The sequence below is a fragment of the Pipistrellus kuhlii genome, unplaced genomic scaffold, assembly GCF_014108245.1.
Source record: "Pipistrellus kuhlii isolate mPipKuh1 unplaced genomic scaffold, mPipKuh1.p scaffold_m20_p_2, whole genome shotgun sequence".
In the NCBI taxonomy this organism is placed as follows: domain Eukaryota; kingdom Metazoa; phylum Chordata; class Mammalia; order Chiroptera; family Vespertilionidae; genus Pipistrellus; species Pipistrellus kuhlii.
Window position 1 is genome coordinate 112,848,587 of NW_023425515.1, and position 20,792 is coordinate 112,869,378.

At 40.3% G+C, this 20,792-nt stretch overlaps 1 protein-coding gene across 1 annotated transcript in view; it reads left to right on the top strand.

Moving 5' to 3' along the window:
- The window catches only part of BMP6 (bone morphogenetic protein 6), a 146,768-nt gene that overhangs the window by 106,419 nt on the left and 19,557 nt on the right, over positions 1-20,792 (top strand). Inside the window, exon 2 of the mRNA XM_036444058.2 lies at positions 14,059-14,251. Coding sequence (XP_036299951.1) covers positions 14,059-14,251 — 193 coding nt within the window. The remainder of the gene's footprint in view (positions 1-14,058; positions 14,252-20,792) is intronic.

Consider the following 20,792-nt stretch of genomic DNA (forward strand, 5'->3'; position numbering starts at 1 on the left):
GTTATTAACTTAGGAAGCACTGCCTGCAAACACCTCGAACCAGGCAGGGCTAAATATACTGGTAGAGTCATTGCCCCAAAGAGACCACGAGGGCTTGTTGCCCCAGAAAAGGAAAGGTATTCTTTAAGAACAGTCCAGAGAGAAGCATTTTGTTGTGTTTTTGCAAGGATGTGGGGATCCAAGTTTTGCCTATTAAAGGAAAGGAATGGCCCTTTCCTACGTTTGTGTGCTCAGGCCCACGGCTGTGCTGCGGAGAAGTCGTGCCCGGGGAGGCGGTGTACAGTCTCGAACTGCGGGGCTTCTGCTCACGTCCCGCCCACGCCTCGCAGCTGTGGTCACATCCTGGTTTAGAGCTGCAGGTCTCAGTTTGCCCAAGAAAGGGTCACGTGTCTTTCCTTTGCTGAAGCCAGGCAGGGCCCGCCACTGCTTGCAAAGTGTGGCCCCATCACTTACGCATTCAGCTAACACGTCCTATCAGGCACTGTTTTAGGCACTTGTGGCGCATAAGGGAACGACAAAATGCCTGCCCTGGTGCTGCATCTGTCCTCCTCAGCGATAACACACCTGCATTTTCTTTTTCTGTGGCCACCAGTGTGCAGCTGAGCTGAGGAGGGAGGGCCAGGTGCAGATGTCCCTGAGGCGGGAGGAGTGCTGGCCCTGCCTTCCCGATGGTCAGGCCCCCCTGGACCAGTCCCGTGGAGGAGAGGTTGGAAGAGATCATGAGAAAGGACTGGCCCCACGTCCCGTGTTTGGCATGCTCACTTCTGTGCCGAAAATAATAACAGGTCATCTGATGCAGTGCAACTTGATAGGAATATGAAACCCCGGTAACGCTGGGAACCGAAGCAGGGAGTTGGCCTGTCAGTTCCTTTTAAGTTTTAGAACCTGAATGTTTTGTTAAACCAAATAGCTCCATTGTCATGGTTAAAAGACCACTGTGGAGAAAGGCAGGATTTAGTGTTTATTTAAGCTGCCACCCAACGAGAGAAACTGTTGCCTAACATAGTTCAATCCCCAATTATTTAAGGATTGATTTTTCAGTCTGTGTTTTTTGTTGTTGTTGTTGTTGTTGTTGTTTTTTTTTCATGCTCTCTGTGTCTCTGCAGAAGTTTTGATGGAAGCAGTAGAATTTACTGGCAGGTTAGGGTGTGTATGAAGGAAATCCCTGATGACAGTGGTCCTGCGAGTAATGCTCTGAATAAAAAGACGCATCGCCTAGCACTTTGTAGCCCTGGCGGTGTTCACAGAGCCCTTTATGTGTGGCTGGTCACCAAGTCAGTAAGCACAGGCAGAATCCACAATAAGCAGTTATTGCTATTACAAATGACACAGGATAAAATAATAAAAAGGGAAGCCAGTGCCAGCAGCCAGTGGAAGGAAAGCCTGCTCTTGCACTCTATGGATGACGTGAGAGACCGAGAACAGTTAAGTAACTTGACGGGGCTGAAAGAGCCCTTGCTGCCTATGACCTCACATCTTCAGCCTATTGCTCCTGCGCTCTTTCCTGCTTATTAGACTCCTGACTTTCAAAAGAGGGAACAATAGCCATTTGATTAGGGTTCCTCTCTCTTCAACTTTCCCAGGATTTCTCCTGGCAAGACGCTATCTCTCATCTGTGCTTCATTTCCATTCTCTCTCGTCACCCGCCCCACCGTGTCGACCTCGGAGGTATCCTTTACCCCTTTTGACTTTTGGTCTACAGCATCTGTCCACTTCTCCTTCTGGAGGTCTCTGCTGCAATTCCCCTGGATCAACCTTGTTTATAATCAGACTCAGCAAACATTTATTGCAAACCCACTATGTGCCAGAGACTGTCCTGGGCACATTCAACACTCATTCATTCTCCAGCCTCTTTGTGTTCAGATGTCTTGCGTAGCCTGGCCTTGAGGAGGGTGCTTCGCTGATCGCCCCTGTGTTAATCAGGCTACGATTAAACTCTGATGGATAATTATCATTCCTTCTCACAGTAACTCTGGGGAATCAGAGGCTGAGAAGGAGAGACAAAGAAAAACGAAAGAGAGTGAAAGAGATATACAGGGTGGAGCAAAAATAGGTTTACAGTTGTGACTATGTGAAACAGAGTTTATTATTGTATTATTATTTATTAATTATGATATTACTAGAGGCCCAATACACGAAATTCATGCAAGAGCAGACCTTCCTTCCCCTGGCTGCCGGCACTGGCTTCCCTTTGGCATCCAGGACCCCGGCTACACGCGCAGCCCCGGCTTCGTCCGGAAGGTCGTCTGAAAGGACATCTGGTTTAATTAGCATATTGTGCTTTTATTATTACAGATTTTTCATATGAGCAAGTGTAAAAACTTTTGCCCCACCTGTATACTCAGATAAATTGAAAACAAGCATTTGAATACCTGTGCATGCATATTGATAGAAGCACTATTCACAATAGCCAAATGGTGGAAACAGTCTGTCAGTGGGTGAATGGATAAACAGAATGTGGTATGTACATACAATAAATGTCACCTGGCCACAAATATATATCAAGTACTGATACATGCTAGCACTGATGACGAACCTTGAAAACATGCTAAGTGAACAAAACGAGCTACAAAGGATTGTATGATTCCATTCATATGAGAGATCCTCAATATGCAAATCCGTAAAGATGGATTGTGGGTTTCTAGGACCTGAGGGATGAGAGAATAGGAAACTACTGCTTAATGGGTGTGGGGTTTTCTTTTTCAAATGATGGAAATATTTTGGAACCTGATAGAGGTGTATGTACTAAATACCACTAAATTGTTTACTATAAAATGATGAATTTTAATATGTAAATGTCACTTCACTTTAATAAAAAAGAATAAAAGAGAGAATCAGAGGACTGTTCCTCTAAATTAAAGATGGAATTTAAAAATTTATTCCATCTTTCTTGTATGTGATGACCTTGTGCTATGGCTTGAGTATAATTGAAGTCATTTGAGAGGATTAATTTCTTTACTTGGCTTTTTAAAATTTAGCATGCTTGGAGTCTGCATCCTGAACTCAGTGCAAAGCCACTTGTAATTGGTATTCTGGGCCTGTAGTGCTGCTGCTTCAGAACTGGGGTCTGTACGTGTGCTTCGTCCTGGAGGTGAAGGAGGGAAACACCTTTTAAAGGGCAGGGAGAGTGTATCAGTAAGACAAAGGCCTGTGGTCCAGGGGAGTGTGGTTGGAAAAACAGCTATTTAATGTCTCCCAAGAGTATCATTCAAGGTGGGGAAAGGTGAGGAATGAGGCTGGAAGACAATTGGGGGAAGAAGATTGGAGGCTCTCAGACAAGCTACAAGATCAGATTTATAACCGTGCTACTCGCTGCAGAATGGAGAATGGATGGACAAGAGGCAAAACTGGAGCAGCAGGACTAGGCTCTGCATCAGGGCAGTGGTCTCAGAAGGGCAGGACCTGGTGGGTTAGGGAACTTTTTAGAACTGTGCTATCCAACAGAATGTTCTCTAATGATGGAAATCTACAATGATGTGTCTCTGTAGTACCCACCAGTCATGTGGCTCCTGAATACTTCAAATGTGGCTAGTGAGCCAAGGAGCTGAACTTTTGTGTTTAATCAGTTTACATTTAAATAATTGCACGTGGCTAGTGGCTCTTGTGTTGGACAGTGCAGTTCTGGAAGGTACAGTCAACAGGAGTTGGCGATTAATTGTCCAGTCTGGAGTGACCAGATGGGCAGAGTTGTGGCTATTGGGCAAGTAGTTAAGGGGGAGGTGGTGAGTTCCATTTTGTACATGTGGCTTCAAGAACATGAGCGGCTTCTGGATGAAGCGCTCTACCCAGCAGTAAGAGAAACACATCCCCTAAGGAGAGTAGTGAGCTGGATGTGGAATTGTGAAAGGCTGATGCATAAAAATAATAGTTGTAATCATAAAAGTGAGTGGCAAGGAAAGCCCCTTAACTGCTTTTAGACTCAAATTCCTATTGATATGAGAATGGTAATATTTGCTTTACCTATCTTCTGGGCCTACTCTGAGAAACAGATGAGAATGTAAACGCTTCAAACATTAGGCTGGTTTTATAATGTTTTTAGGAATTAAGAGGTACGTGCTCCAAATGTTATTTTCTAAACACATGATAAAATAAATCCTTCAAATTCTGGAAGGATTGTAGACCAGATAATCTGTAAGGCCTTCCTGCTGACATATGACTAGATCCAGGATAAACAGGAGCAAGAATGTCTACAGCATGAATGTCAGGGACTCAGGGCCATCTTTGAGGACTCCTCTGGGCGTGTGACTACGAGCAAACAAACAGAAAAGCCCGGTTTCTGTGAGTGCAAATACCAACACGACGGCAGATCACGAGACCAGCTCCAGGTCCAGGCCTGTGGGCAAGCTGCTCCAGAGGTTCCCAAATTAAGCCAGGGTCCTCAACGGGACTTAAGTGGTTCCAGGCTGGTCGTGTTCCTCACAAAAGGAAACATACATCTTTTGAGGGGAGAAAAGCAACACCAATTTAAACATCCAAGATTATTTTCAATCAAAAATTAAAATCTCCAAACCCACAAGGAAATAAGTAAACCTCCAAGATGAAAGCCATCAGAGAGATGGGATGGAAATTATGCAGATTAAGTTCCCCAAGCATTTTACATATTAGGAAACAGACACCAAGTAAGAGAAAATATAAGACAACTACATAGGAAATGCACAAAGGAAAGTGACCAAGTGACCACAAAGCAACAACAAATGGAGCTATTGGAATTTTTTTTTTTTAAGTCACCAAATGGCAAACTAATAGATGGCTTTTAAAATATACCTTCCAGCTGAAGAAGGAATTGGTGAACTTGTCCATAGACCTAAATAAACTGCCCAGCCAAGAGACAAGGAGATCAATGATATAAAAGAGCAGTTAAGAGACATGGAAATTAGAACAAGAAAGTCTAATACTCATCTAGTTGTCATTCTTGAAGGAGACACTAAAGAGAATGAAGAAGAGGCCCTCACTGTTGAACTTATGACTCAGAATTTTCCAGAACTGATGAAAGATAGGAATCCACAGATTCATGAAGTACTGTGTAATCTGGGCAAACTAAATAAAAAGCCCACAAGGAAACTCCAGCACACCGAGGACCAAGTCATTATATAATCAATGAGAGGCACTGGGTCATCTACAAAGAAATGGGTATTCTGGGATAATGAATATATTCTCTCAGTCAGGGAGGATATTCTGCCCGCTATTGCTCTCCCATTGGAATCATACTACGTAGGTGAGTCTATATTTCTCTCTTTGGGCTGTCCTGTGCTAAACTTTTTCTTCATTGCATATTATATATACTGATTTTCACTATATGTGGTCTGATTGCTTCTTTGTAACAGTTGTTTAGTTAGGCACAAATGTGGTTATTTAATGATAATGGAACTCTGTCAAGGCTTCTGTTTCAGTCTTTCCTCAAGACACGTTTATTAAGGTCCTGAGTGTATCCTCTCGTCAGCTGAGGCCTGTGACTTATTTCCATTGTCAAACATGTATGGTTGGAACTATTGCACTTCTTCCCAACCTGACTGATGTTAACACCTGTGTTCGGGTATCAGAATGCTTCTAAAATGCATTTTTTAAATGATTTGATTAACCCTTAGTATTCATGAGATAGTCACTTACTATTATCTTAAAGCTCTTTATAAGGTAGGAGCTGGGTCTAGTTTGAAAAGCCATTTGGATAAAGAGGTAGGCCCAAGGAGTGGCTTTGCACAGTGTATCTGAATTGTGGTGGAGGTTATAGGAATCTATACATGTGATAAAATGTCATAGAATTATTTACACACATAGCAAAAATCATGTAAAAAAATGGTGAAAGCAGAGTATGGTGCGTGGTTAAAGTATAATGCCAGTGTTCTTCGGTTATAAAATATGTTACATGGGATCTCTCTATTTTTTTTAAAATCCATTTTACTATGTTTTGAAGCCACCTGTGGGACTGTATAATTATTTTAAATAAAAAATAAAGTTTAGAAAAATGTCACTTGGAGCATGGCAACCAGGAAAATAGATTCTTCTTGGTATTTGTGATTTTTCTAGGACACGAATACAAGTATTTAGAAATATCTGGTGACTCCTGGAGGGCAGCCTGCCTTCTCACTGTGGTTAAAACGTGAGTTGGGGAGGTCAGTTGAGTGTCTCCCATGTGGGTGAGTGGTGTGTGCTTGCAGCATGAAGTCAGGAGGCTGCCGTGGTACAGACCCTGGAAGGCTGGCCAGAACTCTTCTTGTTGCCCCAATTAAATAAACGTGTACCATGGCATGAACTTGTTTACAGTAGCTGATGGAATGGCAATTAAAATAAAGAGTTTCAAGTTTTTCAACTTGGATGTGTAACTATAAGGAGAAGCATGCAGCATTTGAAAAATGTAGAATTTGAATTAGCTATTGAGTGAGTCCAATTAGTGAAAACTAATAAATATGTGATTACTCTTAAATGTATTAAATAGAGAGATTATTCTATTATTTTTCTTCCCTATCTCCTCTTTCTTTTCTATTTTATATTTTCAGTTAAAATAGATGGTATCTTTATTTTTCTCTAGACAACTGTAATTGGAATAATTCAGACTTTGTGGGATATTCAGAAAATACCTCTATTAAAATATCTTTATTGCCATGTACACAGACAATAAAATTAGGGTGGTAAAGGCCTGGGGTTGGGGGCAGCGGCGGGCTGGAGGCAGTCAATGGGGGGAAAAAAGAGGGCATGTATAATACTTTCAACAATAAAGATTTTTTTAAAATATCTTTATTACAATAAAATTAAACAGTAGTGAAAAAGAGAAAAAAACAAAATTACCTCCAATAAGATGAATCACAAGTAAAGATATTAGAATTAGCCCTGGCCTGTGTTTCTCAGTGGTTAGAGGGTTGGCCTGCACACTGGGAATCATGAGTTCGATTCCCAGTCAAGGGCATGTACCTGGGTTGCAGGTTCCTTCCCTGTCCCCAGTCTGATGTTCGGTGTTCATTCTCTCTCTCTCTCTCTCTCTCTCTCTCTCTCTCTCTCTCTCTCCCCCCTCCCCCCCCCCCTCCCTCCCTCCTTCCCTTTCTTCCACTTTCTCTGAAAAGCAATGGAGAAAATATCATTAGCTGAGGATTAATAAAACAATAACAACAACAAATATTAGAATAGTAAAACTATAGGTAGAACAGAGATTCGAAAAATAGAATACTCTGAAAAAGTTTATGGTAATAAATTTGAAAAATTTAACCAAATTGACAAACTCTTAGAAAATGCACACTGACTTATATGCATAATTCATGGACACAGATGACAATGTGGTGAAGGCCAGTGGGGGGGCAGGACCTGGGTGGAGGTAGACAAAGGAAGGGGAGAAGAGGAGGGGGACATCTGTAAGAGTGTCAACAAAGGAAAGAAAGAGAAAGAAAGAAGAAAGGAAGGAGGGAGGGAGGGAGGGAAAAAAGGAAGGAGGGAAAATAGATAGCTTGAATATCTTTATTTGTTTACAGGAAAATGAATGAATGGGTAATTAAAAATTTTCTCCAAAGGAACTTATTCCAAAAGCAAGAAGTATAACTTAAAATTAATAACACTGTATGAGATGAGACCATCACCATTGTCACTTTTGAACACAAAACACAAAAATTCCAAACCATGAAATGAAAATGCAGCAGAACAAATGATGTGACACTTTAAGATCAATGTTATGCACCGTGTATTTGTGTCCCCCCACAATTCATAGTGTTGGAACTTTAATCCCCAATGCGATGGTATTTGGAGGTAGGGCCTTTGGAAGGTGATAAGGTCCCGATGACTTAATGAGGGTAAGGCTCCATGATGGAATGAGTGTCCTTAAAGGATGAGAAAGAGAGTGGAGCTCACACTCCGTTGTGAAATCAGCAAGGAAGGCTGAGAGGACATAACAAGGAAGAGGGCCTCGCCAAGAACCTGGCTGTGCTGGCTCCCTGATCCCACCGGCCTTCCAGCCTCCAGAAATCATTGAGGAGTAATTTTTTGTTGTTTAAGCATCCAGTCTGTGGTATTTTTGTTACAGCAGCCTGAACTCAATGAGACTGTCAAAGAGGCAACCTGCTAAGCTTTCTTGTTAGGTCCCACACTTTGTAATGTGTCTCTTCTTTTTCTGTTATTTCATCTTAGTGGTGCTGAGCTGGACTCAATTATGAGACTGAAAATAAGCATCTCATCTTTTCCTGGTTTTAAAGGAAGTGGTTCAAATATATCACCATTAAGAATATTACTAGCTCTAAGGGTTATTTTATAGATTCATTATGAGGTTAATGGAGTTTTTTCTATTTTTGCTTTGCTAGTTTAGAAAAAACTTTAGAGACAGAACAGTCAAGTGTAATGAGTGAACTCCATTTGGTTCTTGATTCCAATAAACCAAATATGGAAAGAGTTTTGTAGGTATTTGAGGAAATTTGTTATCAATTGGGTATTAGAGGATAATGAAGAATTATTTTGACTTAGGTGTGATCATGCATTGTGATTGAGTAAGAAAATGTCTGGGTTTTGGTTAGTTTTTTTATTTTTATTCTGGTATAATATGCATAACAAAATTTACCGCTTTAGCAATTTTTAAGTGTACAATTCTATGGCATTAAATGTATTCACATTCTTGTGAAATCATTACCACCACCCATCCCCAGAACTGTTTCATCTTCCCAAACTGAAACTCTGCACCTACTAACCAAGTACTCCCCTGGCAACCACAATTCTACACTCTGCCTTTGTGGCTTTTTTCATTTAACATAATACCCATGTTTTGGCATGTGTTAGAAATTCCTTTCTTCTTTACAGCTAAATAATATTACATTGTAGGTATCTGTTTCATGTTTATCCATTCATCTTTCAATGAGTACCTGAGTTGCCTCCACCCTTTCTGGCTTTGGTAAACAATGCTGTTATGAACATGGGTGTGAAATATCTGTCTGAGTCTCTACTTTCACTTTTTGGGGATAAATACCCACAAGTGGAATGGCAGAATCATACGGTAATTGTATGTTTAATTTTTTGAGGAATCGCCACACTGTTTCCACAGCAGCTGCACCATTTTACATTTCCACCAGCAATGCACTTTCTCCACATCTTTACCAGCACTTGTTGAGAAAGTGCCCATGTTTTTATTAGGTCTATGTAAGGTAGAGCGGAAGGAGAGCACTTGTCACCCATTGCCTGCAGAGCAGCCATGTCTTACCCACAGAAGAGAGTGTGGTCGTCCATCCACCTAGTCTGCCTTCACTCTTAGCTGTGACCATGCCTATATTTTCCACATAAAACTTCCATCATGGCTCAGAGATGGCTTTAAGGGATAAAAGAAAAACTAAACACTCTATGATTTAGTGACACGTATAAATAGTAAAAGTGTTAGTTTTTAAAAGGCAAGGGAATGATAGACACTATTCTGATATGAGGTACCATTTGGGCTGATGTGGTATCAGGGAGGATTACCTTGGTATTGGTCAGGTTCCAGTTTTCAAGTTGAGAGCTGGTTCTCTTGGTGCTTTATTGTTGTGCTTTGTTACCTCCATAAATCACCTATATTTTTGTATGTATATTATGTAATTTACATTTTAAATCTTAACTTTTATTCCATAGTAATGTGGCCCTCCATGTTGGCCAAAGGTCTGGCCTGGTCTGAAATGTCAAATGATATAGTTTGAGGTAAAAATAAAGAATAGGGTGAGTTTTAAAAAGCTAGATTAAAATTTCAAGGATTGCATGTATTCTTCAATTATGTTCTTTTTTAAAAAATTTGATGTTAGGAAGACCTTTACGAATCAAATCATAGAGTTAAAGAGCATAGTTTGCTATCTTGTTTTACTGTACTTACAAATAGTAAACAGAGAAAGTAGGTGACCTTGTGTAAGGTCACCGCCACTAGCCCTTGAAATGAAAAATTATAGAAATTATTGCCTTGAAGAACACAGCATTATATCCATTAGCCAAACACCAGGGCTGATACTCAATATGGTGATTTCACTTACTGCCCTTTTCACAGAACAAATCTCTAATTAAAAAAGCTAATTTAGCAGAAGTTAATCAGCCCTATTACAGACTCATGAATAAATTTGAATTAGTCAGCAGCAACATAATCTAAGCTCAAAGGAACCAGATTCTCAAATATCAGCTAATGATAATTACAAGTAACATTTACTGAGCACTTCCTCTACCACTGACTATTTTGTATGGATTGCCATTCATAATCTTCAGAAATGTTATTATTCCCATTTAACTGATAACTGGAAGTTTGACTAGTATCTTACTCAGCATCACATTAAGTAAGAGGAAAGGGAGCTGGAATCCAAACCAGCTTGGCAGTTTGACACTTCATCCACACTCTTCGCGTTCGCTACTACTTAATGGTTTACCACAGGTGGCAGCACTGTTGGAAAGCCAAATGCTAGAGGCTGCAAAATAGGTAGTGAGTGCTGAATTCAGTGCTCAGCCCTCTCTCATACTTTTTGAACTCTGAAATTTAAGGAGTTTGGAATCATACAACTTGAAGGGGAAATGCTAAGCTCACTTGAAATATTACTATTTCACCATTGTGGTCTTCAGATGCGTGGGCGGGTAAGTAACCTAATTGTGCCCAGTTTTTTGTGTTATAACTATGAGACATTAAGAAAATACATTATGTAAATTCAAGTGGAGGCAAAAAAAAAAAAAAAAAAAAAAACTGGGGGAGAAAACAGGAATTTCAAGCAAACTCCAGTGACTGGTGGCTGAGGTATCTTGAGTCAAGTGAGGAGGTGGTACTACTTCTAGCTAAAAGGCATGAGGAGAGGAGAGGCACCAGAAAACAGCAGAGTGAAGGGTTTGGGTGAAAGAACATAAAAATAGGTGGGTAGCAACCAGAGACTCATGGGCCAGAGAAGGATAAAGAAAAAGCAGAAGAAAAGTTCAGAGTGCTTCAAGATAATGTCTTGGTAGAGGAGAAATGAGAAAATGCATATATAAGCAATGAGTTCTAATTCACATTGTAATAAAATGAAGGCTTTGAGCTACTATTTTTCTGTTTTCTCATTTTTAGATTCTTTATCTCTCCCTTCACACGTGTCTATAAGCATTTGCCAGGATAAGAAGGAATCCTGGCAAATGCTTATAGACACGTGTGAAGGGAGAGATAAAGGCCCAGTGCATGGATTCGTTCCTCAGCCAGACCTGCAATCTGAGACCACTCGGGGGATGTAGGAGTACAGGAAACATAGACAGCTGGGGAGGAGCCCGAGCCTAGGCCCTGCTCATCCCTATGCTGCGGTGCCTGCTCAGTAGTGCTGCTGCGGAGGCGGGAGAGGCTTGCACTGCAGCAGGTGCGCTCACCAGTCTGGCACCCGTTGGTCAGCTGAGCAATGCTCCCACTGTGGGAGTGCACTACCACCAGGGGGCAGCTCCTGTGTTGAGCATCTTCCCCCTGGTGGTCAGTGCATCTCATAGCTACCAGTTGACCAGTGGCTTAGGCTTTTATATATATATATATATATATATATATATATATATATATATATATATATATATATAAAACCTCCTAGCATTTCAAAATCCTTATTCTTAAGAATATCATACAATTTATCTCCTTTCTAGCAAGGTCAGATATCCCTTTTCATCTTCTCTCATTCTTTCCTGTCTTCCCTTCCTTCTTGTATAACAAGTCACCCAAGACAGAGCGGCATAAAGCAATAACGCTTTATTATCACAGTCTTATGAAATGACTGAGTTCGACTGGGTGGTTCTCTCTTGAGGTCTCTCATGCAGCTGTAGTCAGCGGGTGGCTGGGGTATGAGTCATCCAAAGGTTCCACTGGATTGGACCTCTAAGATGGCATCTTTACAACATGTGTGATGCCTCAGCTAAGGCTTTCTAGACTGACTGGGCTTTTCCCTTCCTCCCCTCTCTCCTTTCCTTTGTCTCTCCATGCACCACATAGCTTCTCTGCATAGTTAGCTTGGGCTTCATCACAGCATGGAAGTTCCAGAGTAGCTGGACTTTCTACATTGTGGCTCTCTCTCCTCACCGAAGCATTCCAAGAAACATAAATGGAAGAAAGTTTAAAACTTGCGTCCTAGCATAGAAAGTCGCTCAGCACCACTGTTGCAGCATTTTGTTGGTCCAAAGATGGTCAGAGGGCCAGCCCAGAGCCAGCCCAGGGGGGTGAGACCACCCAAGGCTATGAATACAGGGAGGTGGTGCATCTCCCCAAAGACTAGCTACCACGTTTCTCATTTATTGACATTTCTGTCCCTTTCTCTCCTCCTTAACTGAAATACCTTGTTACTATCTTATATCTTGCTTTACTATCTATGTTTTTCTTTCTAGTTGTTTATATTAAGAGCAATTGAAAGACTTCTTTTAGGAATTCTTAAGCATTCTCTCTCAAGTGAATCTTAGACATATTTTTTCATTAAGTGACATTAAAGTTTAAGCTCCCAAAAGGCCCTTAGAAAAGCTGTGCCACTATTTTTCAGAAAGTCTCTTTGGGAAATCAGATTTGATTCCCTTTTTAGCCACCGATGATAACGTATCAAACTTAAAAGGCAGATCAGTTTTAGGGAAAGTGATACAGCATCATGTGTGGGTGGCCTCGGCTGAACTCCCCAACAATATTGCTTTTCATGCTCAGCCACTAATTAGAAAACCTGCTCTCTTATTGGGACTAAACTATGGTTTACTTTCTGGTGAGACCTTTTTTTACTTATATTCAAGCTCTTAGTTAAGCCAACGCCTGTCCTTTTATTAACCCCAAAAATTAAAGAAAAAAAGAGAGAGAATCTAAAGGATTTGTTGCAGAGTCACAGGGCAGTTTCAGAAATTCTTTGCTTAAAACCTCATACCTACAGATGGCTTAACTTTCCTTAGCTTCTGCAAATGCCGTCAAGGTCTTAGGTTCTTACAAAGAGTTATTGGCTTTTTTTTTTTTTTTTTTTTAAAGAAGCTAAATCTCCAAAGCTTTTCTCTGGTGATTATGGAGAACCACACACGTGGGAGAAAGTGGGCAGTTAAAGGTGGCAAATGATTTGATTTGATTTTCTTTTTCTACCCACAACCCCTTGGGAAAACCTCATAAAGGATTACTTTGCTCATGAGATTTTACTGTGTTGCCATTCAGGAAAGAACTCACAGGAACAGCAGGACAGAGTCCTGAGCTCGGGAAAGAGTGAGGGCTCACGGTGGGAAGCTTTACAAGGGTGGGATCCTTTGTAAGGATCGTGGGTTAAGCATCTGAGGTTGATACCATTTCTCTCACGCAGACTCCACTCAGACATCTGAAAGATGACTGAAAATGATCATTAGTAGTTGCAGTTTTTCACAATTTGGCTTCTCTTCAAGCAGGGAAAATATTTCATTAAAAAACACACAAACAGGTTTTAGACTCCTTCCTTTCCCAATGTGAAGAAACAGCATCGGAAAATAGCAAGCTGCCCCATTAGTGGTTGGCTTCCTCATCTTTGTTTTCATACTTTGGTTCTATGTGCAGATCAAACGGAGACTCCAGCCGCTCACAGTGTGCAGAGTCCACCCGCACAGGGAGGGCAGTGAACTTGATCAGAACAGCATTTTCCATGAAGCTTTATCCTAAACCCTTCAGCAAAAACTTCCACTGAACAGCAGGCACAACTTGAGGACACAGGCAAATGCGCTGCTCACTGTCCTTCCCGCAGCAGGATCGCTACCTAAGGCGAGTCAGGGCTATCCCTGTCCTGTCTGCTGCTGACGGTCTGAGGGGCTGAGCTGCAGGAAGGGGAAGGGGAGCTGGGCGGGGATCAGGGCCAGGATCACCTGATGCGTTGTTTTCTTAATTCTCACAACATCCCTGTGAAGAAGCGAAGAGTTTAAATCACTTGCTTTCAGGCAACTTAGTGAGACTAAATATTTAAATGTAAGAATTTTATTTAATACTTAGGTAAAATGAAGGATTTTAACCCGTCTGCCTGACAGCCTAGCCAATGTTCTCTCCATCGCCCCAGTCCTCTAAGAGCCATTGGTAACCTGTAACCCATGTATGAATTAAAATGGGAGGCTTTCTTTTGAGCTGAGCCTGTGGCACCTAGTCAAGTAACAATAGTTGTCACTCTCTCTTGTTTAATCTTATAGTGGAGTACGACAAGGAGTTCTCCCCTCGCCAGCGACACCACAAAGAGTTCAAGTTCAACTTATCCCAGATTCCTGAGGGTGAGGCGGTGACGGCTGCAGAGTTCCGAATCTACAAGGACTGTGTTGTGGGGAGTTTTAAAAACCAAACTTTTCTTATCAGCATTTACCAAGTCTTGCAGGAGCATCAGCACAGGTATGGAGGCTCAGGGAAGCCCAAGGGTGGGGCTGGCCCCGTTTCTCACCCTGTCACATACAACGACCAGCGTGTCTGCGGAAGGCCATCCGAGTTCAGGGCTTGTCCATGGGCATGATGAGGGGCGTGTCCTAAATGGCAACGTTTAGCCAGCAGGAAGGTTTTTTGCTGTTGAGTTGAAGAATTTCCAAATGATTTTTTTTCCTCAAGTAAGCCACTAGATGGTATTTACTAAGCATCCTTTGTGATTGGAAAATATATGACTATTTGGGGATAAAATGTTTCCCACTATTGTTTAGTCCCTACTTTGAATGATGGAAGAGGATGGCTAAAATAAATTCACACATGAAAATTATGTAAGGATGCTTACAAATGATACTAATTCAAGTGGAAAAAAGGCTACATATTTTCTTTGTGCATACACCTATATTATACATATGCATGATAGGTCTTTCAGTAAATGAGTGTGTGTGAAATGTATTATTTAGATATAGGAGACCATGGGCTTTTCCCCCCTGTGTCTGCATTACTGTGATTTCCTGAAATTAGGCCAAGTCATTCTATAAAATAACTGCCTTCCTAGCAATAAAATGAAAATAAAAAATAAAAAGACTTCCATGGCATGATATTTAGAGGAAGGTCTGAAGAGTAAAGTATTTCAGCAGTTAGTTCAAACCTATAGCACACAGAAAATAAGTCAACGACCTTGAATTTTGCTTCGTATTTAGGGGGCAGTTTAGCAGTTTGGGGAGGGTGGAGTGCTGGTGCACAGTAGGTTAGCAATGCTATAGACTTCTCACTGTGCATGAGGTGGGACCAGCATGTGACAGCCTGGCAATCAGATACGAAAATAAAAGTGGAAGAAGAGAATGCAGATGGTTAGGGAACCCCACATGTACAGGCTCCATAAGGGACTTGCAGCTTTGGCTTTATAAACCAAGTGCACATTCTTGCTCTAGTTCTTGGAGCTCTATTGACTTCCTAAAAATGTCCAAAAGTTTAGGAAAATACCTTAATTTATTCTAAAATTATAAATCTGTGTGTGGATCTATCACAAATACACACACCAAAATAATAACAAATGTTAACTTGCCCCATAAAAGGTTTATCTTAGTTTTGAGAACACCATTCAACATTTGACCCTAATGCATAGTCAAATCTCTAAGGATGAAAATAAATAAGGAAAAAGGAAAGACACTCGCCAGGTTTGGAGGACCATCATCGTGTGGATTTTAGATTTTGGCCCCTTCTCTGATTGAGTTCGACACCCCTAGTAGAACATACACACTGATGGTTGTATGTGAATTCTTGCTGGGATGGTTAAATAATAAGTAAAATATAGCCACTGTGGTATCTTTAAAACTAACCAAAATTTCAGAATGAATGGGAAGTTTTTTGATGGCTTATTTTCACTCCTAAATAAAAGCATACTCAATGACCTAACTAGTAAGGGCCTCTTTTGAAAAGTAAACTATTGTATTTGTTGCTAGATTTTCATCTTTTGATATTTCAGGGAGATTTGGTGTTCAGTGAGTCTTTGGAACTGCTTGAAACATTGATTTTCAATCCGCCTCATTATCTGTCCCATTATATTTTTCTGGTGGAAATAACCTCTTGGTATCTTTTTGGCTCAGAACTTTGTCAGAATACATGGCTTTCTCTGGCCTACAGGAAAAGCTTTATAGTGAAAACACTAGATTGTGAGCTTTGTGACTATAACATTCTTTTTCATTATTATTTTTAAAAAGAGAGCTAGCAGACCATTTGTAAGGTTTATGTTGAACTTCAGCCAAAAATGAGCAGCTGCCTTGAGCTTCAGCTGGTGGTGTCATACCTCCTCGGGGCCAGCAGTGAGGTTGGAAAACAAAATCTCCGACTGTCTCAACCTTTGATGACTCTGTCAAAGTGGAGCTGCAGTTTCTCCGCCTTCTAGGATGGAGATATTTTGTGACTGGGTGCGTTTAATATTTATGTATAGGAAAAGGGAAAATACTGGGAAAATTGGGGGAATTTCATGCCTTTGAAGGGTTCCGGTTGGCCAGGAGGATATTTTCTTTTCTTGTGGGTGGGCCAGGGGCCAGGCCTCCTGCTGTCCCTCATGTTCTTGCAGGGGCCTCAGAGTTAAGTGTGTGACTGGGGTGTCTTGGCTGAAAACAATTCTCCAGGCTTGTAAAGAAACTTATTTGTCTAATCTGTGTCCAGTGAAATTTGTAGTATTTGATGGATTAACTTTAACAAATGTGTGTGTTGCAAAATAGTTGGCCTCCTTGCAAGAAAAAAAAAGGGGGTGGGGGGCAGGTGGTTCAATGCCCTCATATTCTCAGTTGAGGCAGAATAAGCCATGTGCTGGGCTTCCTGGTATAAAGGGCAGCTAGGAGGCCCGACCCAGGGAGGGTTAGGGAAGATTCTTGGAAGCTAGATCATTGCTGTGATCGCTTCAGAAACATATTCCTCAGACTGATGAGAAATCATTAGACCAGGTAAGTTAAAAAAGGGACTATTTGACTAGATGGTGCTTTGAGTAAGAATAGGGAAACGTGATCCTTTATTCAAAACCTGAGAATAAGCTCTGAGATGGAATCTTGGTCCTGAAAGTGTCTGAGCAACCCATAGAGCAGAGTGGGATTAGCCCCCCAGGAGTGTGACAGCTAAACCAGAGGAGTCCAGGGTGCCTTTGTACTTGGCTTTTTAAATGTGCCCTGTGCTATGTATGTATGGTGTTTATACTTTAAGATGAGTTTGGTGTTAACATCTGGTGTTATAAGTCATTATACTTTTATGATGACACTGGTAAAATTGACACATAGTAGTTAGAGTTTGGAAAAGACCTTCTCATATATTCCCTCATTAGGATTTAGCCATGAGCCCATCAGTTAAGCAGGACAGGCATATTACCTATTAGAGAATGAAACGTGGTACATAGGAATTTTGCCAAGTCCAAATTAGCCTAAATTTGTCTTCTATGCTTCCCAAAGTTAGTCTGATGATGTGAGGACAGTGTCAGGAAAAAGGTAAAATGCCAGAGAGCGATAAGCAGTCTCCTACGGGCATGCTCCACATCTGCATCTTCTTAGTCTTGGTGGGAACATCCAAGGATGCTTCTGTTTGGATAGCAAGCGACACAGTTCTCTTGAAGGTGAAAATGTGTCTTAGAATTCATTGACTTTCAAGGCCTTCCTTGAAAAACCTTTGCAAACCTTTGTTGATCTATTAACCAAGCATTGATCTATTAGCAGCTTTTCTAGAGGAGGGGTATGAAGAGGAAGAAAGACTTGAATAAATGTATACAAAAGTATTTGTACCTATTCACAGTATTATACATTTGTCCATTTATTTCACCATTGTCTTCTGCATCTCAACACACTAAGCTGACTTCATACCTAGATACTCTGAATAATGTTGACCTTTCCTACTCAGGTATAGTAGCATCATGGTAGCATGTTGCTTGTCATAAGATGTATCATGATCTTTACTTCTATGGCACCTTTAGATTCATACAACAATTCTGAGACCTTTAAAGAATATCACGTTTGTGTACATTTCTTATTTGGCTAAGAGACATACATTTACTGGTTTTAATTGGTTTTGTGTATTTAGAAGTGAAAGAGCATCTCCTGAGAGCCAGCCAGAAATTTTAACAAAGGATCACGTCCAGTGTCTGAAAGAGGGCCCTATGGGTCCATGGATTGGCCTTATTTGCCTCTGCTAGTTTTGAAATGCCATGTTCTGTTCTGTTTACTTTGGTGATTGTCTAGCTTAGCAGTGATAGTCTAGCTTTTGTGTATATTGATAACTTCACTTTCTTTTTTTTGTTACTCCTCACCCTCTGATATTTTTCCATTGATTTTTAAACAAAGTGGTGGGGGAGGAGGGGAGAGACAGAGAGAGAGAGAAACATCGATGTGAGAGAGATACATTGATCGGCTGCCTCCCGCATATGCCCCAACTGGGGTTGTAACCAAGGTATCTGTCCTTGACTGGAATCTAACCTAGGACCCTTCAGTCCTTGGGCTGATGATGTATCCACTGAGCCAAGCTGGTTAGAGCTGATAACTTTTCTTTTTCATGTTCTATCTATGGTTCATTTAAAGTAAGAAATACTTACCAACTTTAAAATTCAATATTTCTGGTATAAGTAGTATCACAACTTACTCCTCTGTTTACAAATAGGAAGAGTGTGTTTTTTTTACATATATACTTTTTAAACTTTGGTTCCTACAGCGTGGGGCAAAAGAAGTTTACAGTTGTGAGTATGTGAAACACAGAGTTGATTCTTGTATTATTATTTATTAATTATTGTTTTATTTTCCATACGAAAAACTGAAAACCTACTTTGCTAGACCTGCATATTTTATCTTAATTTCAGAGTCCTTGGGATATGAAGAAATGCATCTGTGGGTCTAGGAAACAAGGCAGTGCTGCTGGAGAGCTGGTTTTCAAACTGAGAAAGATTTTCTTAGGACAGCCCAGAGCCAGCCCAGGGTCCTGGACAAAAGCCCAGACTGAGTTATTACCTAAACTAAATATCTGACAAAATTAACCAATTCTGACCCATTTTCCAGAGAGAATATAATTGTCCGAGGAGAGAAAATGTGCATTTTCTCAAACGGTTAGATTGATATGCTGCTCTGAACCACTCACAGAGCTAGGGACCACAAGAATAAGTCAGGAAGAGGAATGGGGATGAGGTCTGGTTTGGACATGGTTGAGTCATGGTAGGGATGCCCAGGAGGCAATGGAATATGGGAGTGCTTAGCTCAGCAGAGTGAACTAAACTACATAGCAGATATTTGAAATCATATCTGAGGTATTGAAGTTGATTAGATGTACCACCTGTATAAGAATAGAAGAACCTAATTGACCTAGTCACATTTATTGAAAATACTTTTTGTTTTCAGTGATATCTTTGTCCTGAATCAGGTGATCACATACATGTGGGACTATTTCTGGGATCTTTATTCTGTTTCTTTGGTTAATTTTTCTCTTCTACCAATACTGTACTCTTAGTTCTTTTAGTTTTTAAAGAAAGCTTGATGTTTGGTATGTACGTTCGCCAATTTTATTCCTTGAGATTTTTTTGGCTATTTATAGACCTCTATTTCCATATAAATTGTAAAATAGGCATTTCAATTTCCAGAAAATAAAATTGATGGGCTTCTGATTGGAATTTCATCAAATTCAGAAATTAATTTGGGAGAAATTGACTTGTACCATATTGAGTGTTCTAATCCAAGAATATGGTATTTACTTAGACTGTCTTTAACTTATCAATATTTGGTGTGGTTTTTTTTGTTTGTTTGTTTCTTGAGTATTTTTTGTTAAAATTACTCTAAGTATGTAAGTTTTATATGATATTATAAATGGTATTATTAGCTTTTTAAAAGTTCACAGTCTAATTATTTTTTGCTCACATTTAGAAATACAATTGAATTTGTATATTGTTCTTTTATTCAGCAACCTTGCAAATTCACATATAAATTCTAATAATTTTTCTGAGCAATAGTTTAGAAATTCTATAAATACTAGAGGCCTGGTTCATTGATTCATGCACTGGTAAGGTCCATTGGCCTGGCCTGCAGGGATCAGGCCTAAACCGGCTCTCTGACTTCCCCCAAAGGGGTCCTGGATTGCAAGAGAGCACAGCTCAGCCCAATGGACCCCACTGATGCAAGATGGGGGCCAGGGAGGGACTGCAAGAGGGCTCCAGGGCATGTCCGGCCCATCTCTGTCAGTCCCCATCAGCCACACCCCAGCAGCAAATTAACCTACAAGTCAGAGCATCTGTCCCCTAGTGGTCTGTGTGCATCATAGTGACTGGTCAAATAGTCGAATGAAGGGTCAGGCACTTTGCATATTAAGCTTTTATTATATGAGATAATCATGTCATCTATAAGTATCAGTTTTATTTCTTCCTTTGTATTTCTTGTAGTTTTTTCTTGTTTTGTTGTGTTAGCTGGACATCCAGTACAATGCTGAATTCCACTCAAATTTCTGTGAGATTTCTAACCTCAGATTGGAAATCCCTGTTAGATTTCTAATCTTAGGGTGGAGAAGGGAAGATTTAATAATTTATCATCAAGGATGATGTTTTCTATAAACATTCTTCTAGGTATTCTTTATTAGATTGAGGAAATTCTTCTCTTTTCCTAGTTAAGAGGTTTCTTTAAAATTAGAAATTAGTGTAAAATTTTATCAAAAAATTTTCCTGAAATTTTGGAGATGATGATATTATTTTTCTCCTTGCTAGTGTTAATGTGGTATATTTCATTAAAGGCTTTCAGGTGTTTAACCAAATTCACATCCCTGAAACAGACCCAACTTGTAATTTATTATCCTCTTTTTATAAGGCAGATTCAAAAATTATGTCTGATTAACTCTATTATTTGGATCACCTATGGCTCTATTTCTATTATCTGTTTGTTCCCTTGATTTTTCCTCATTTGGTTTTATTTCCTAGAAATCTGATAATTTTTAAAACTAAATTACTGACATTATTTATAAAAAATAGTCCTAGATACTGTTACCTTCCAGACTGGATTTT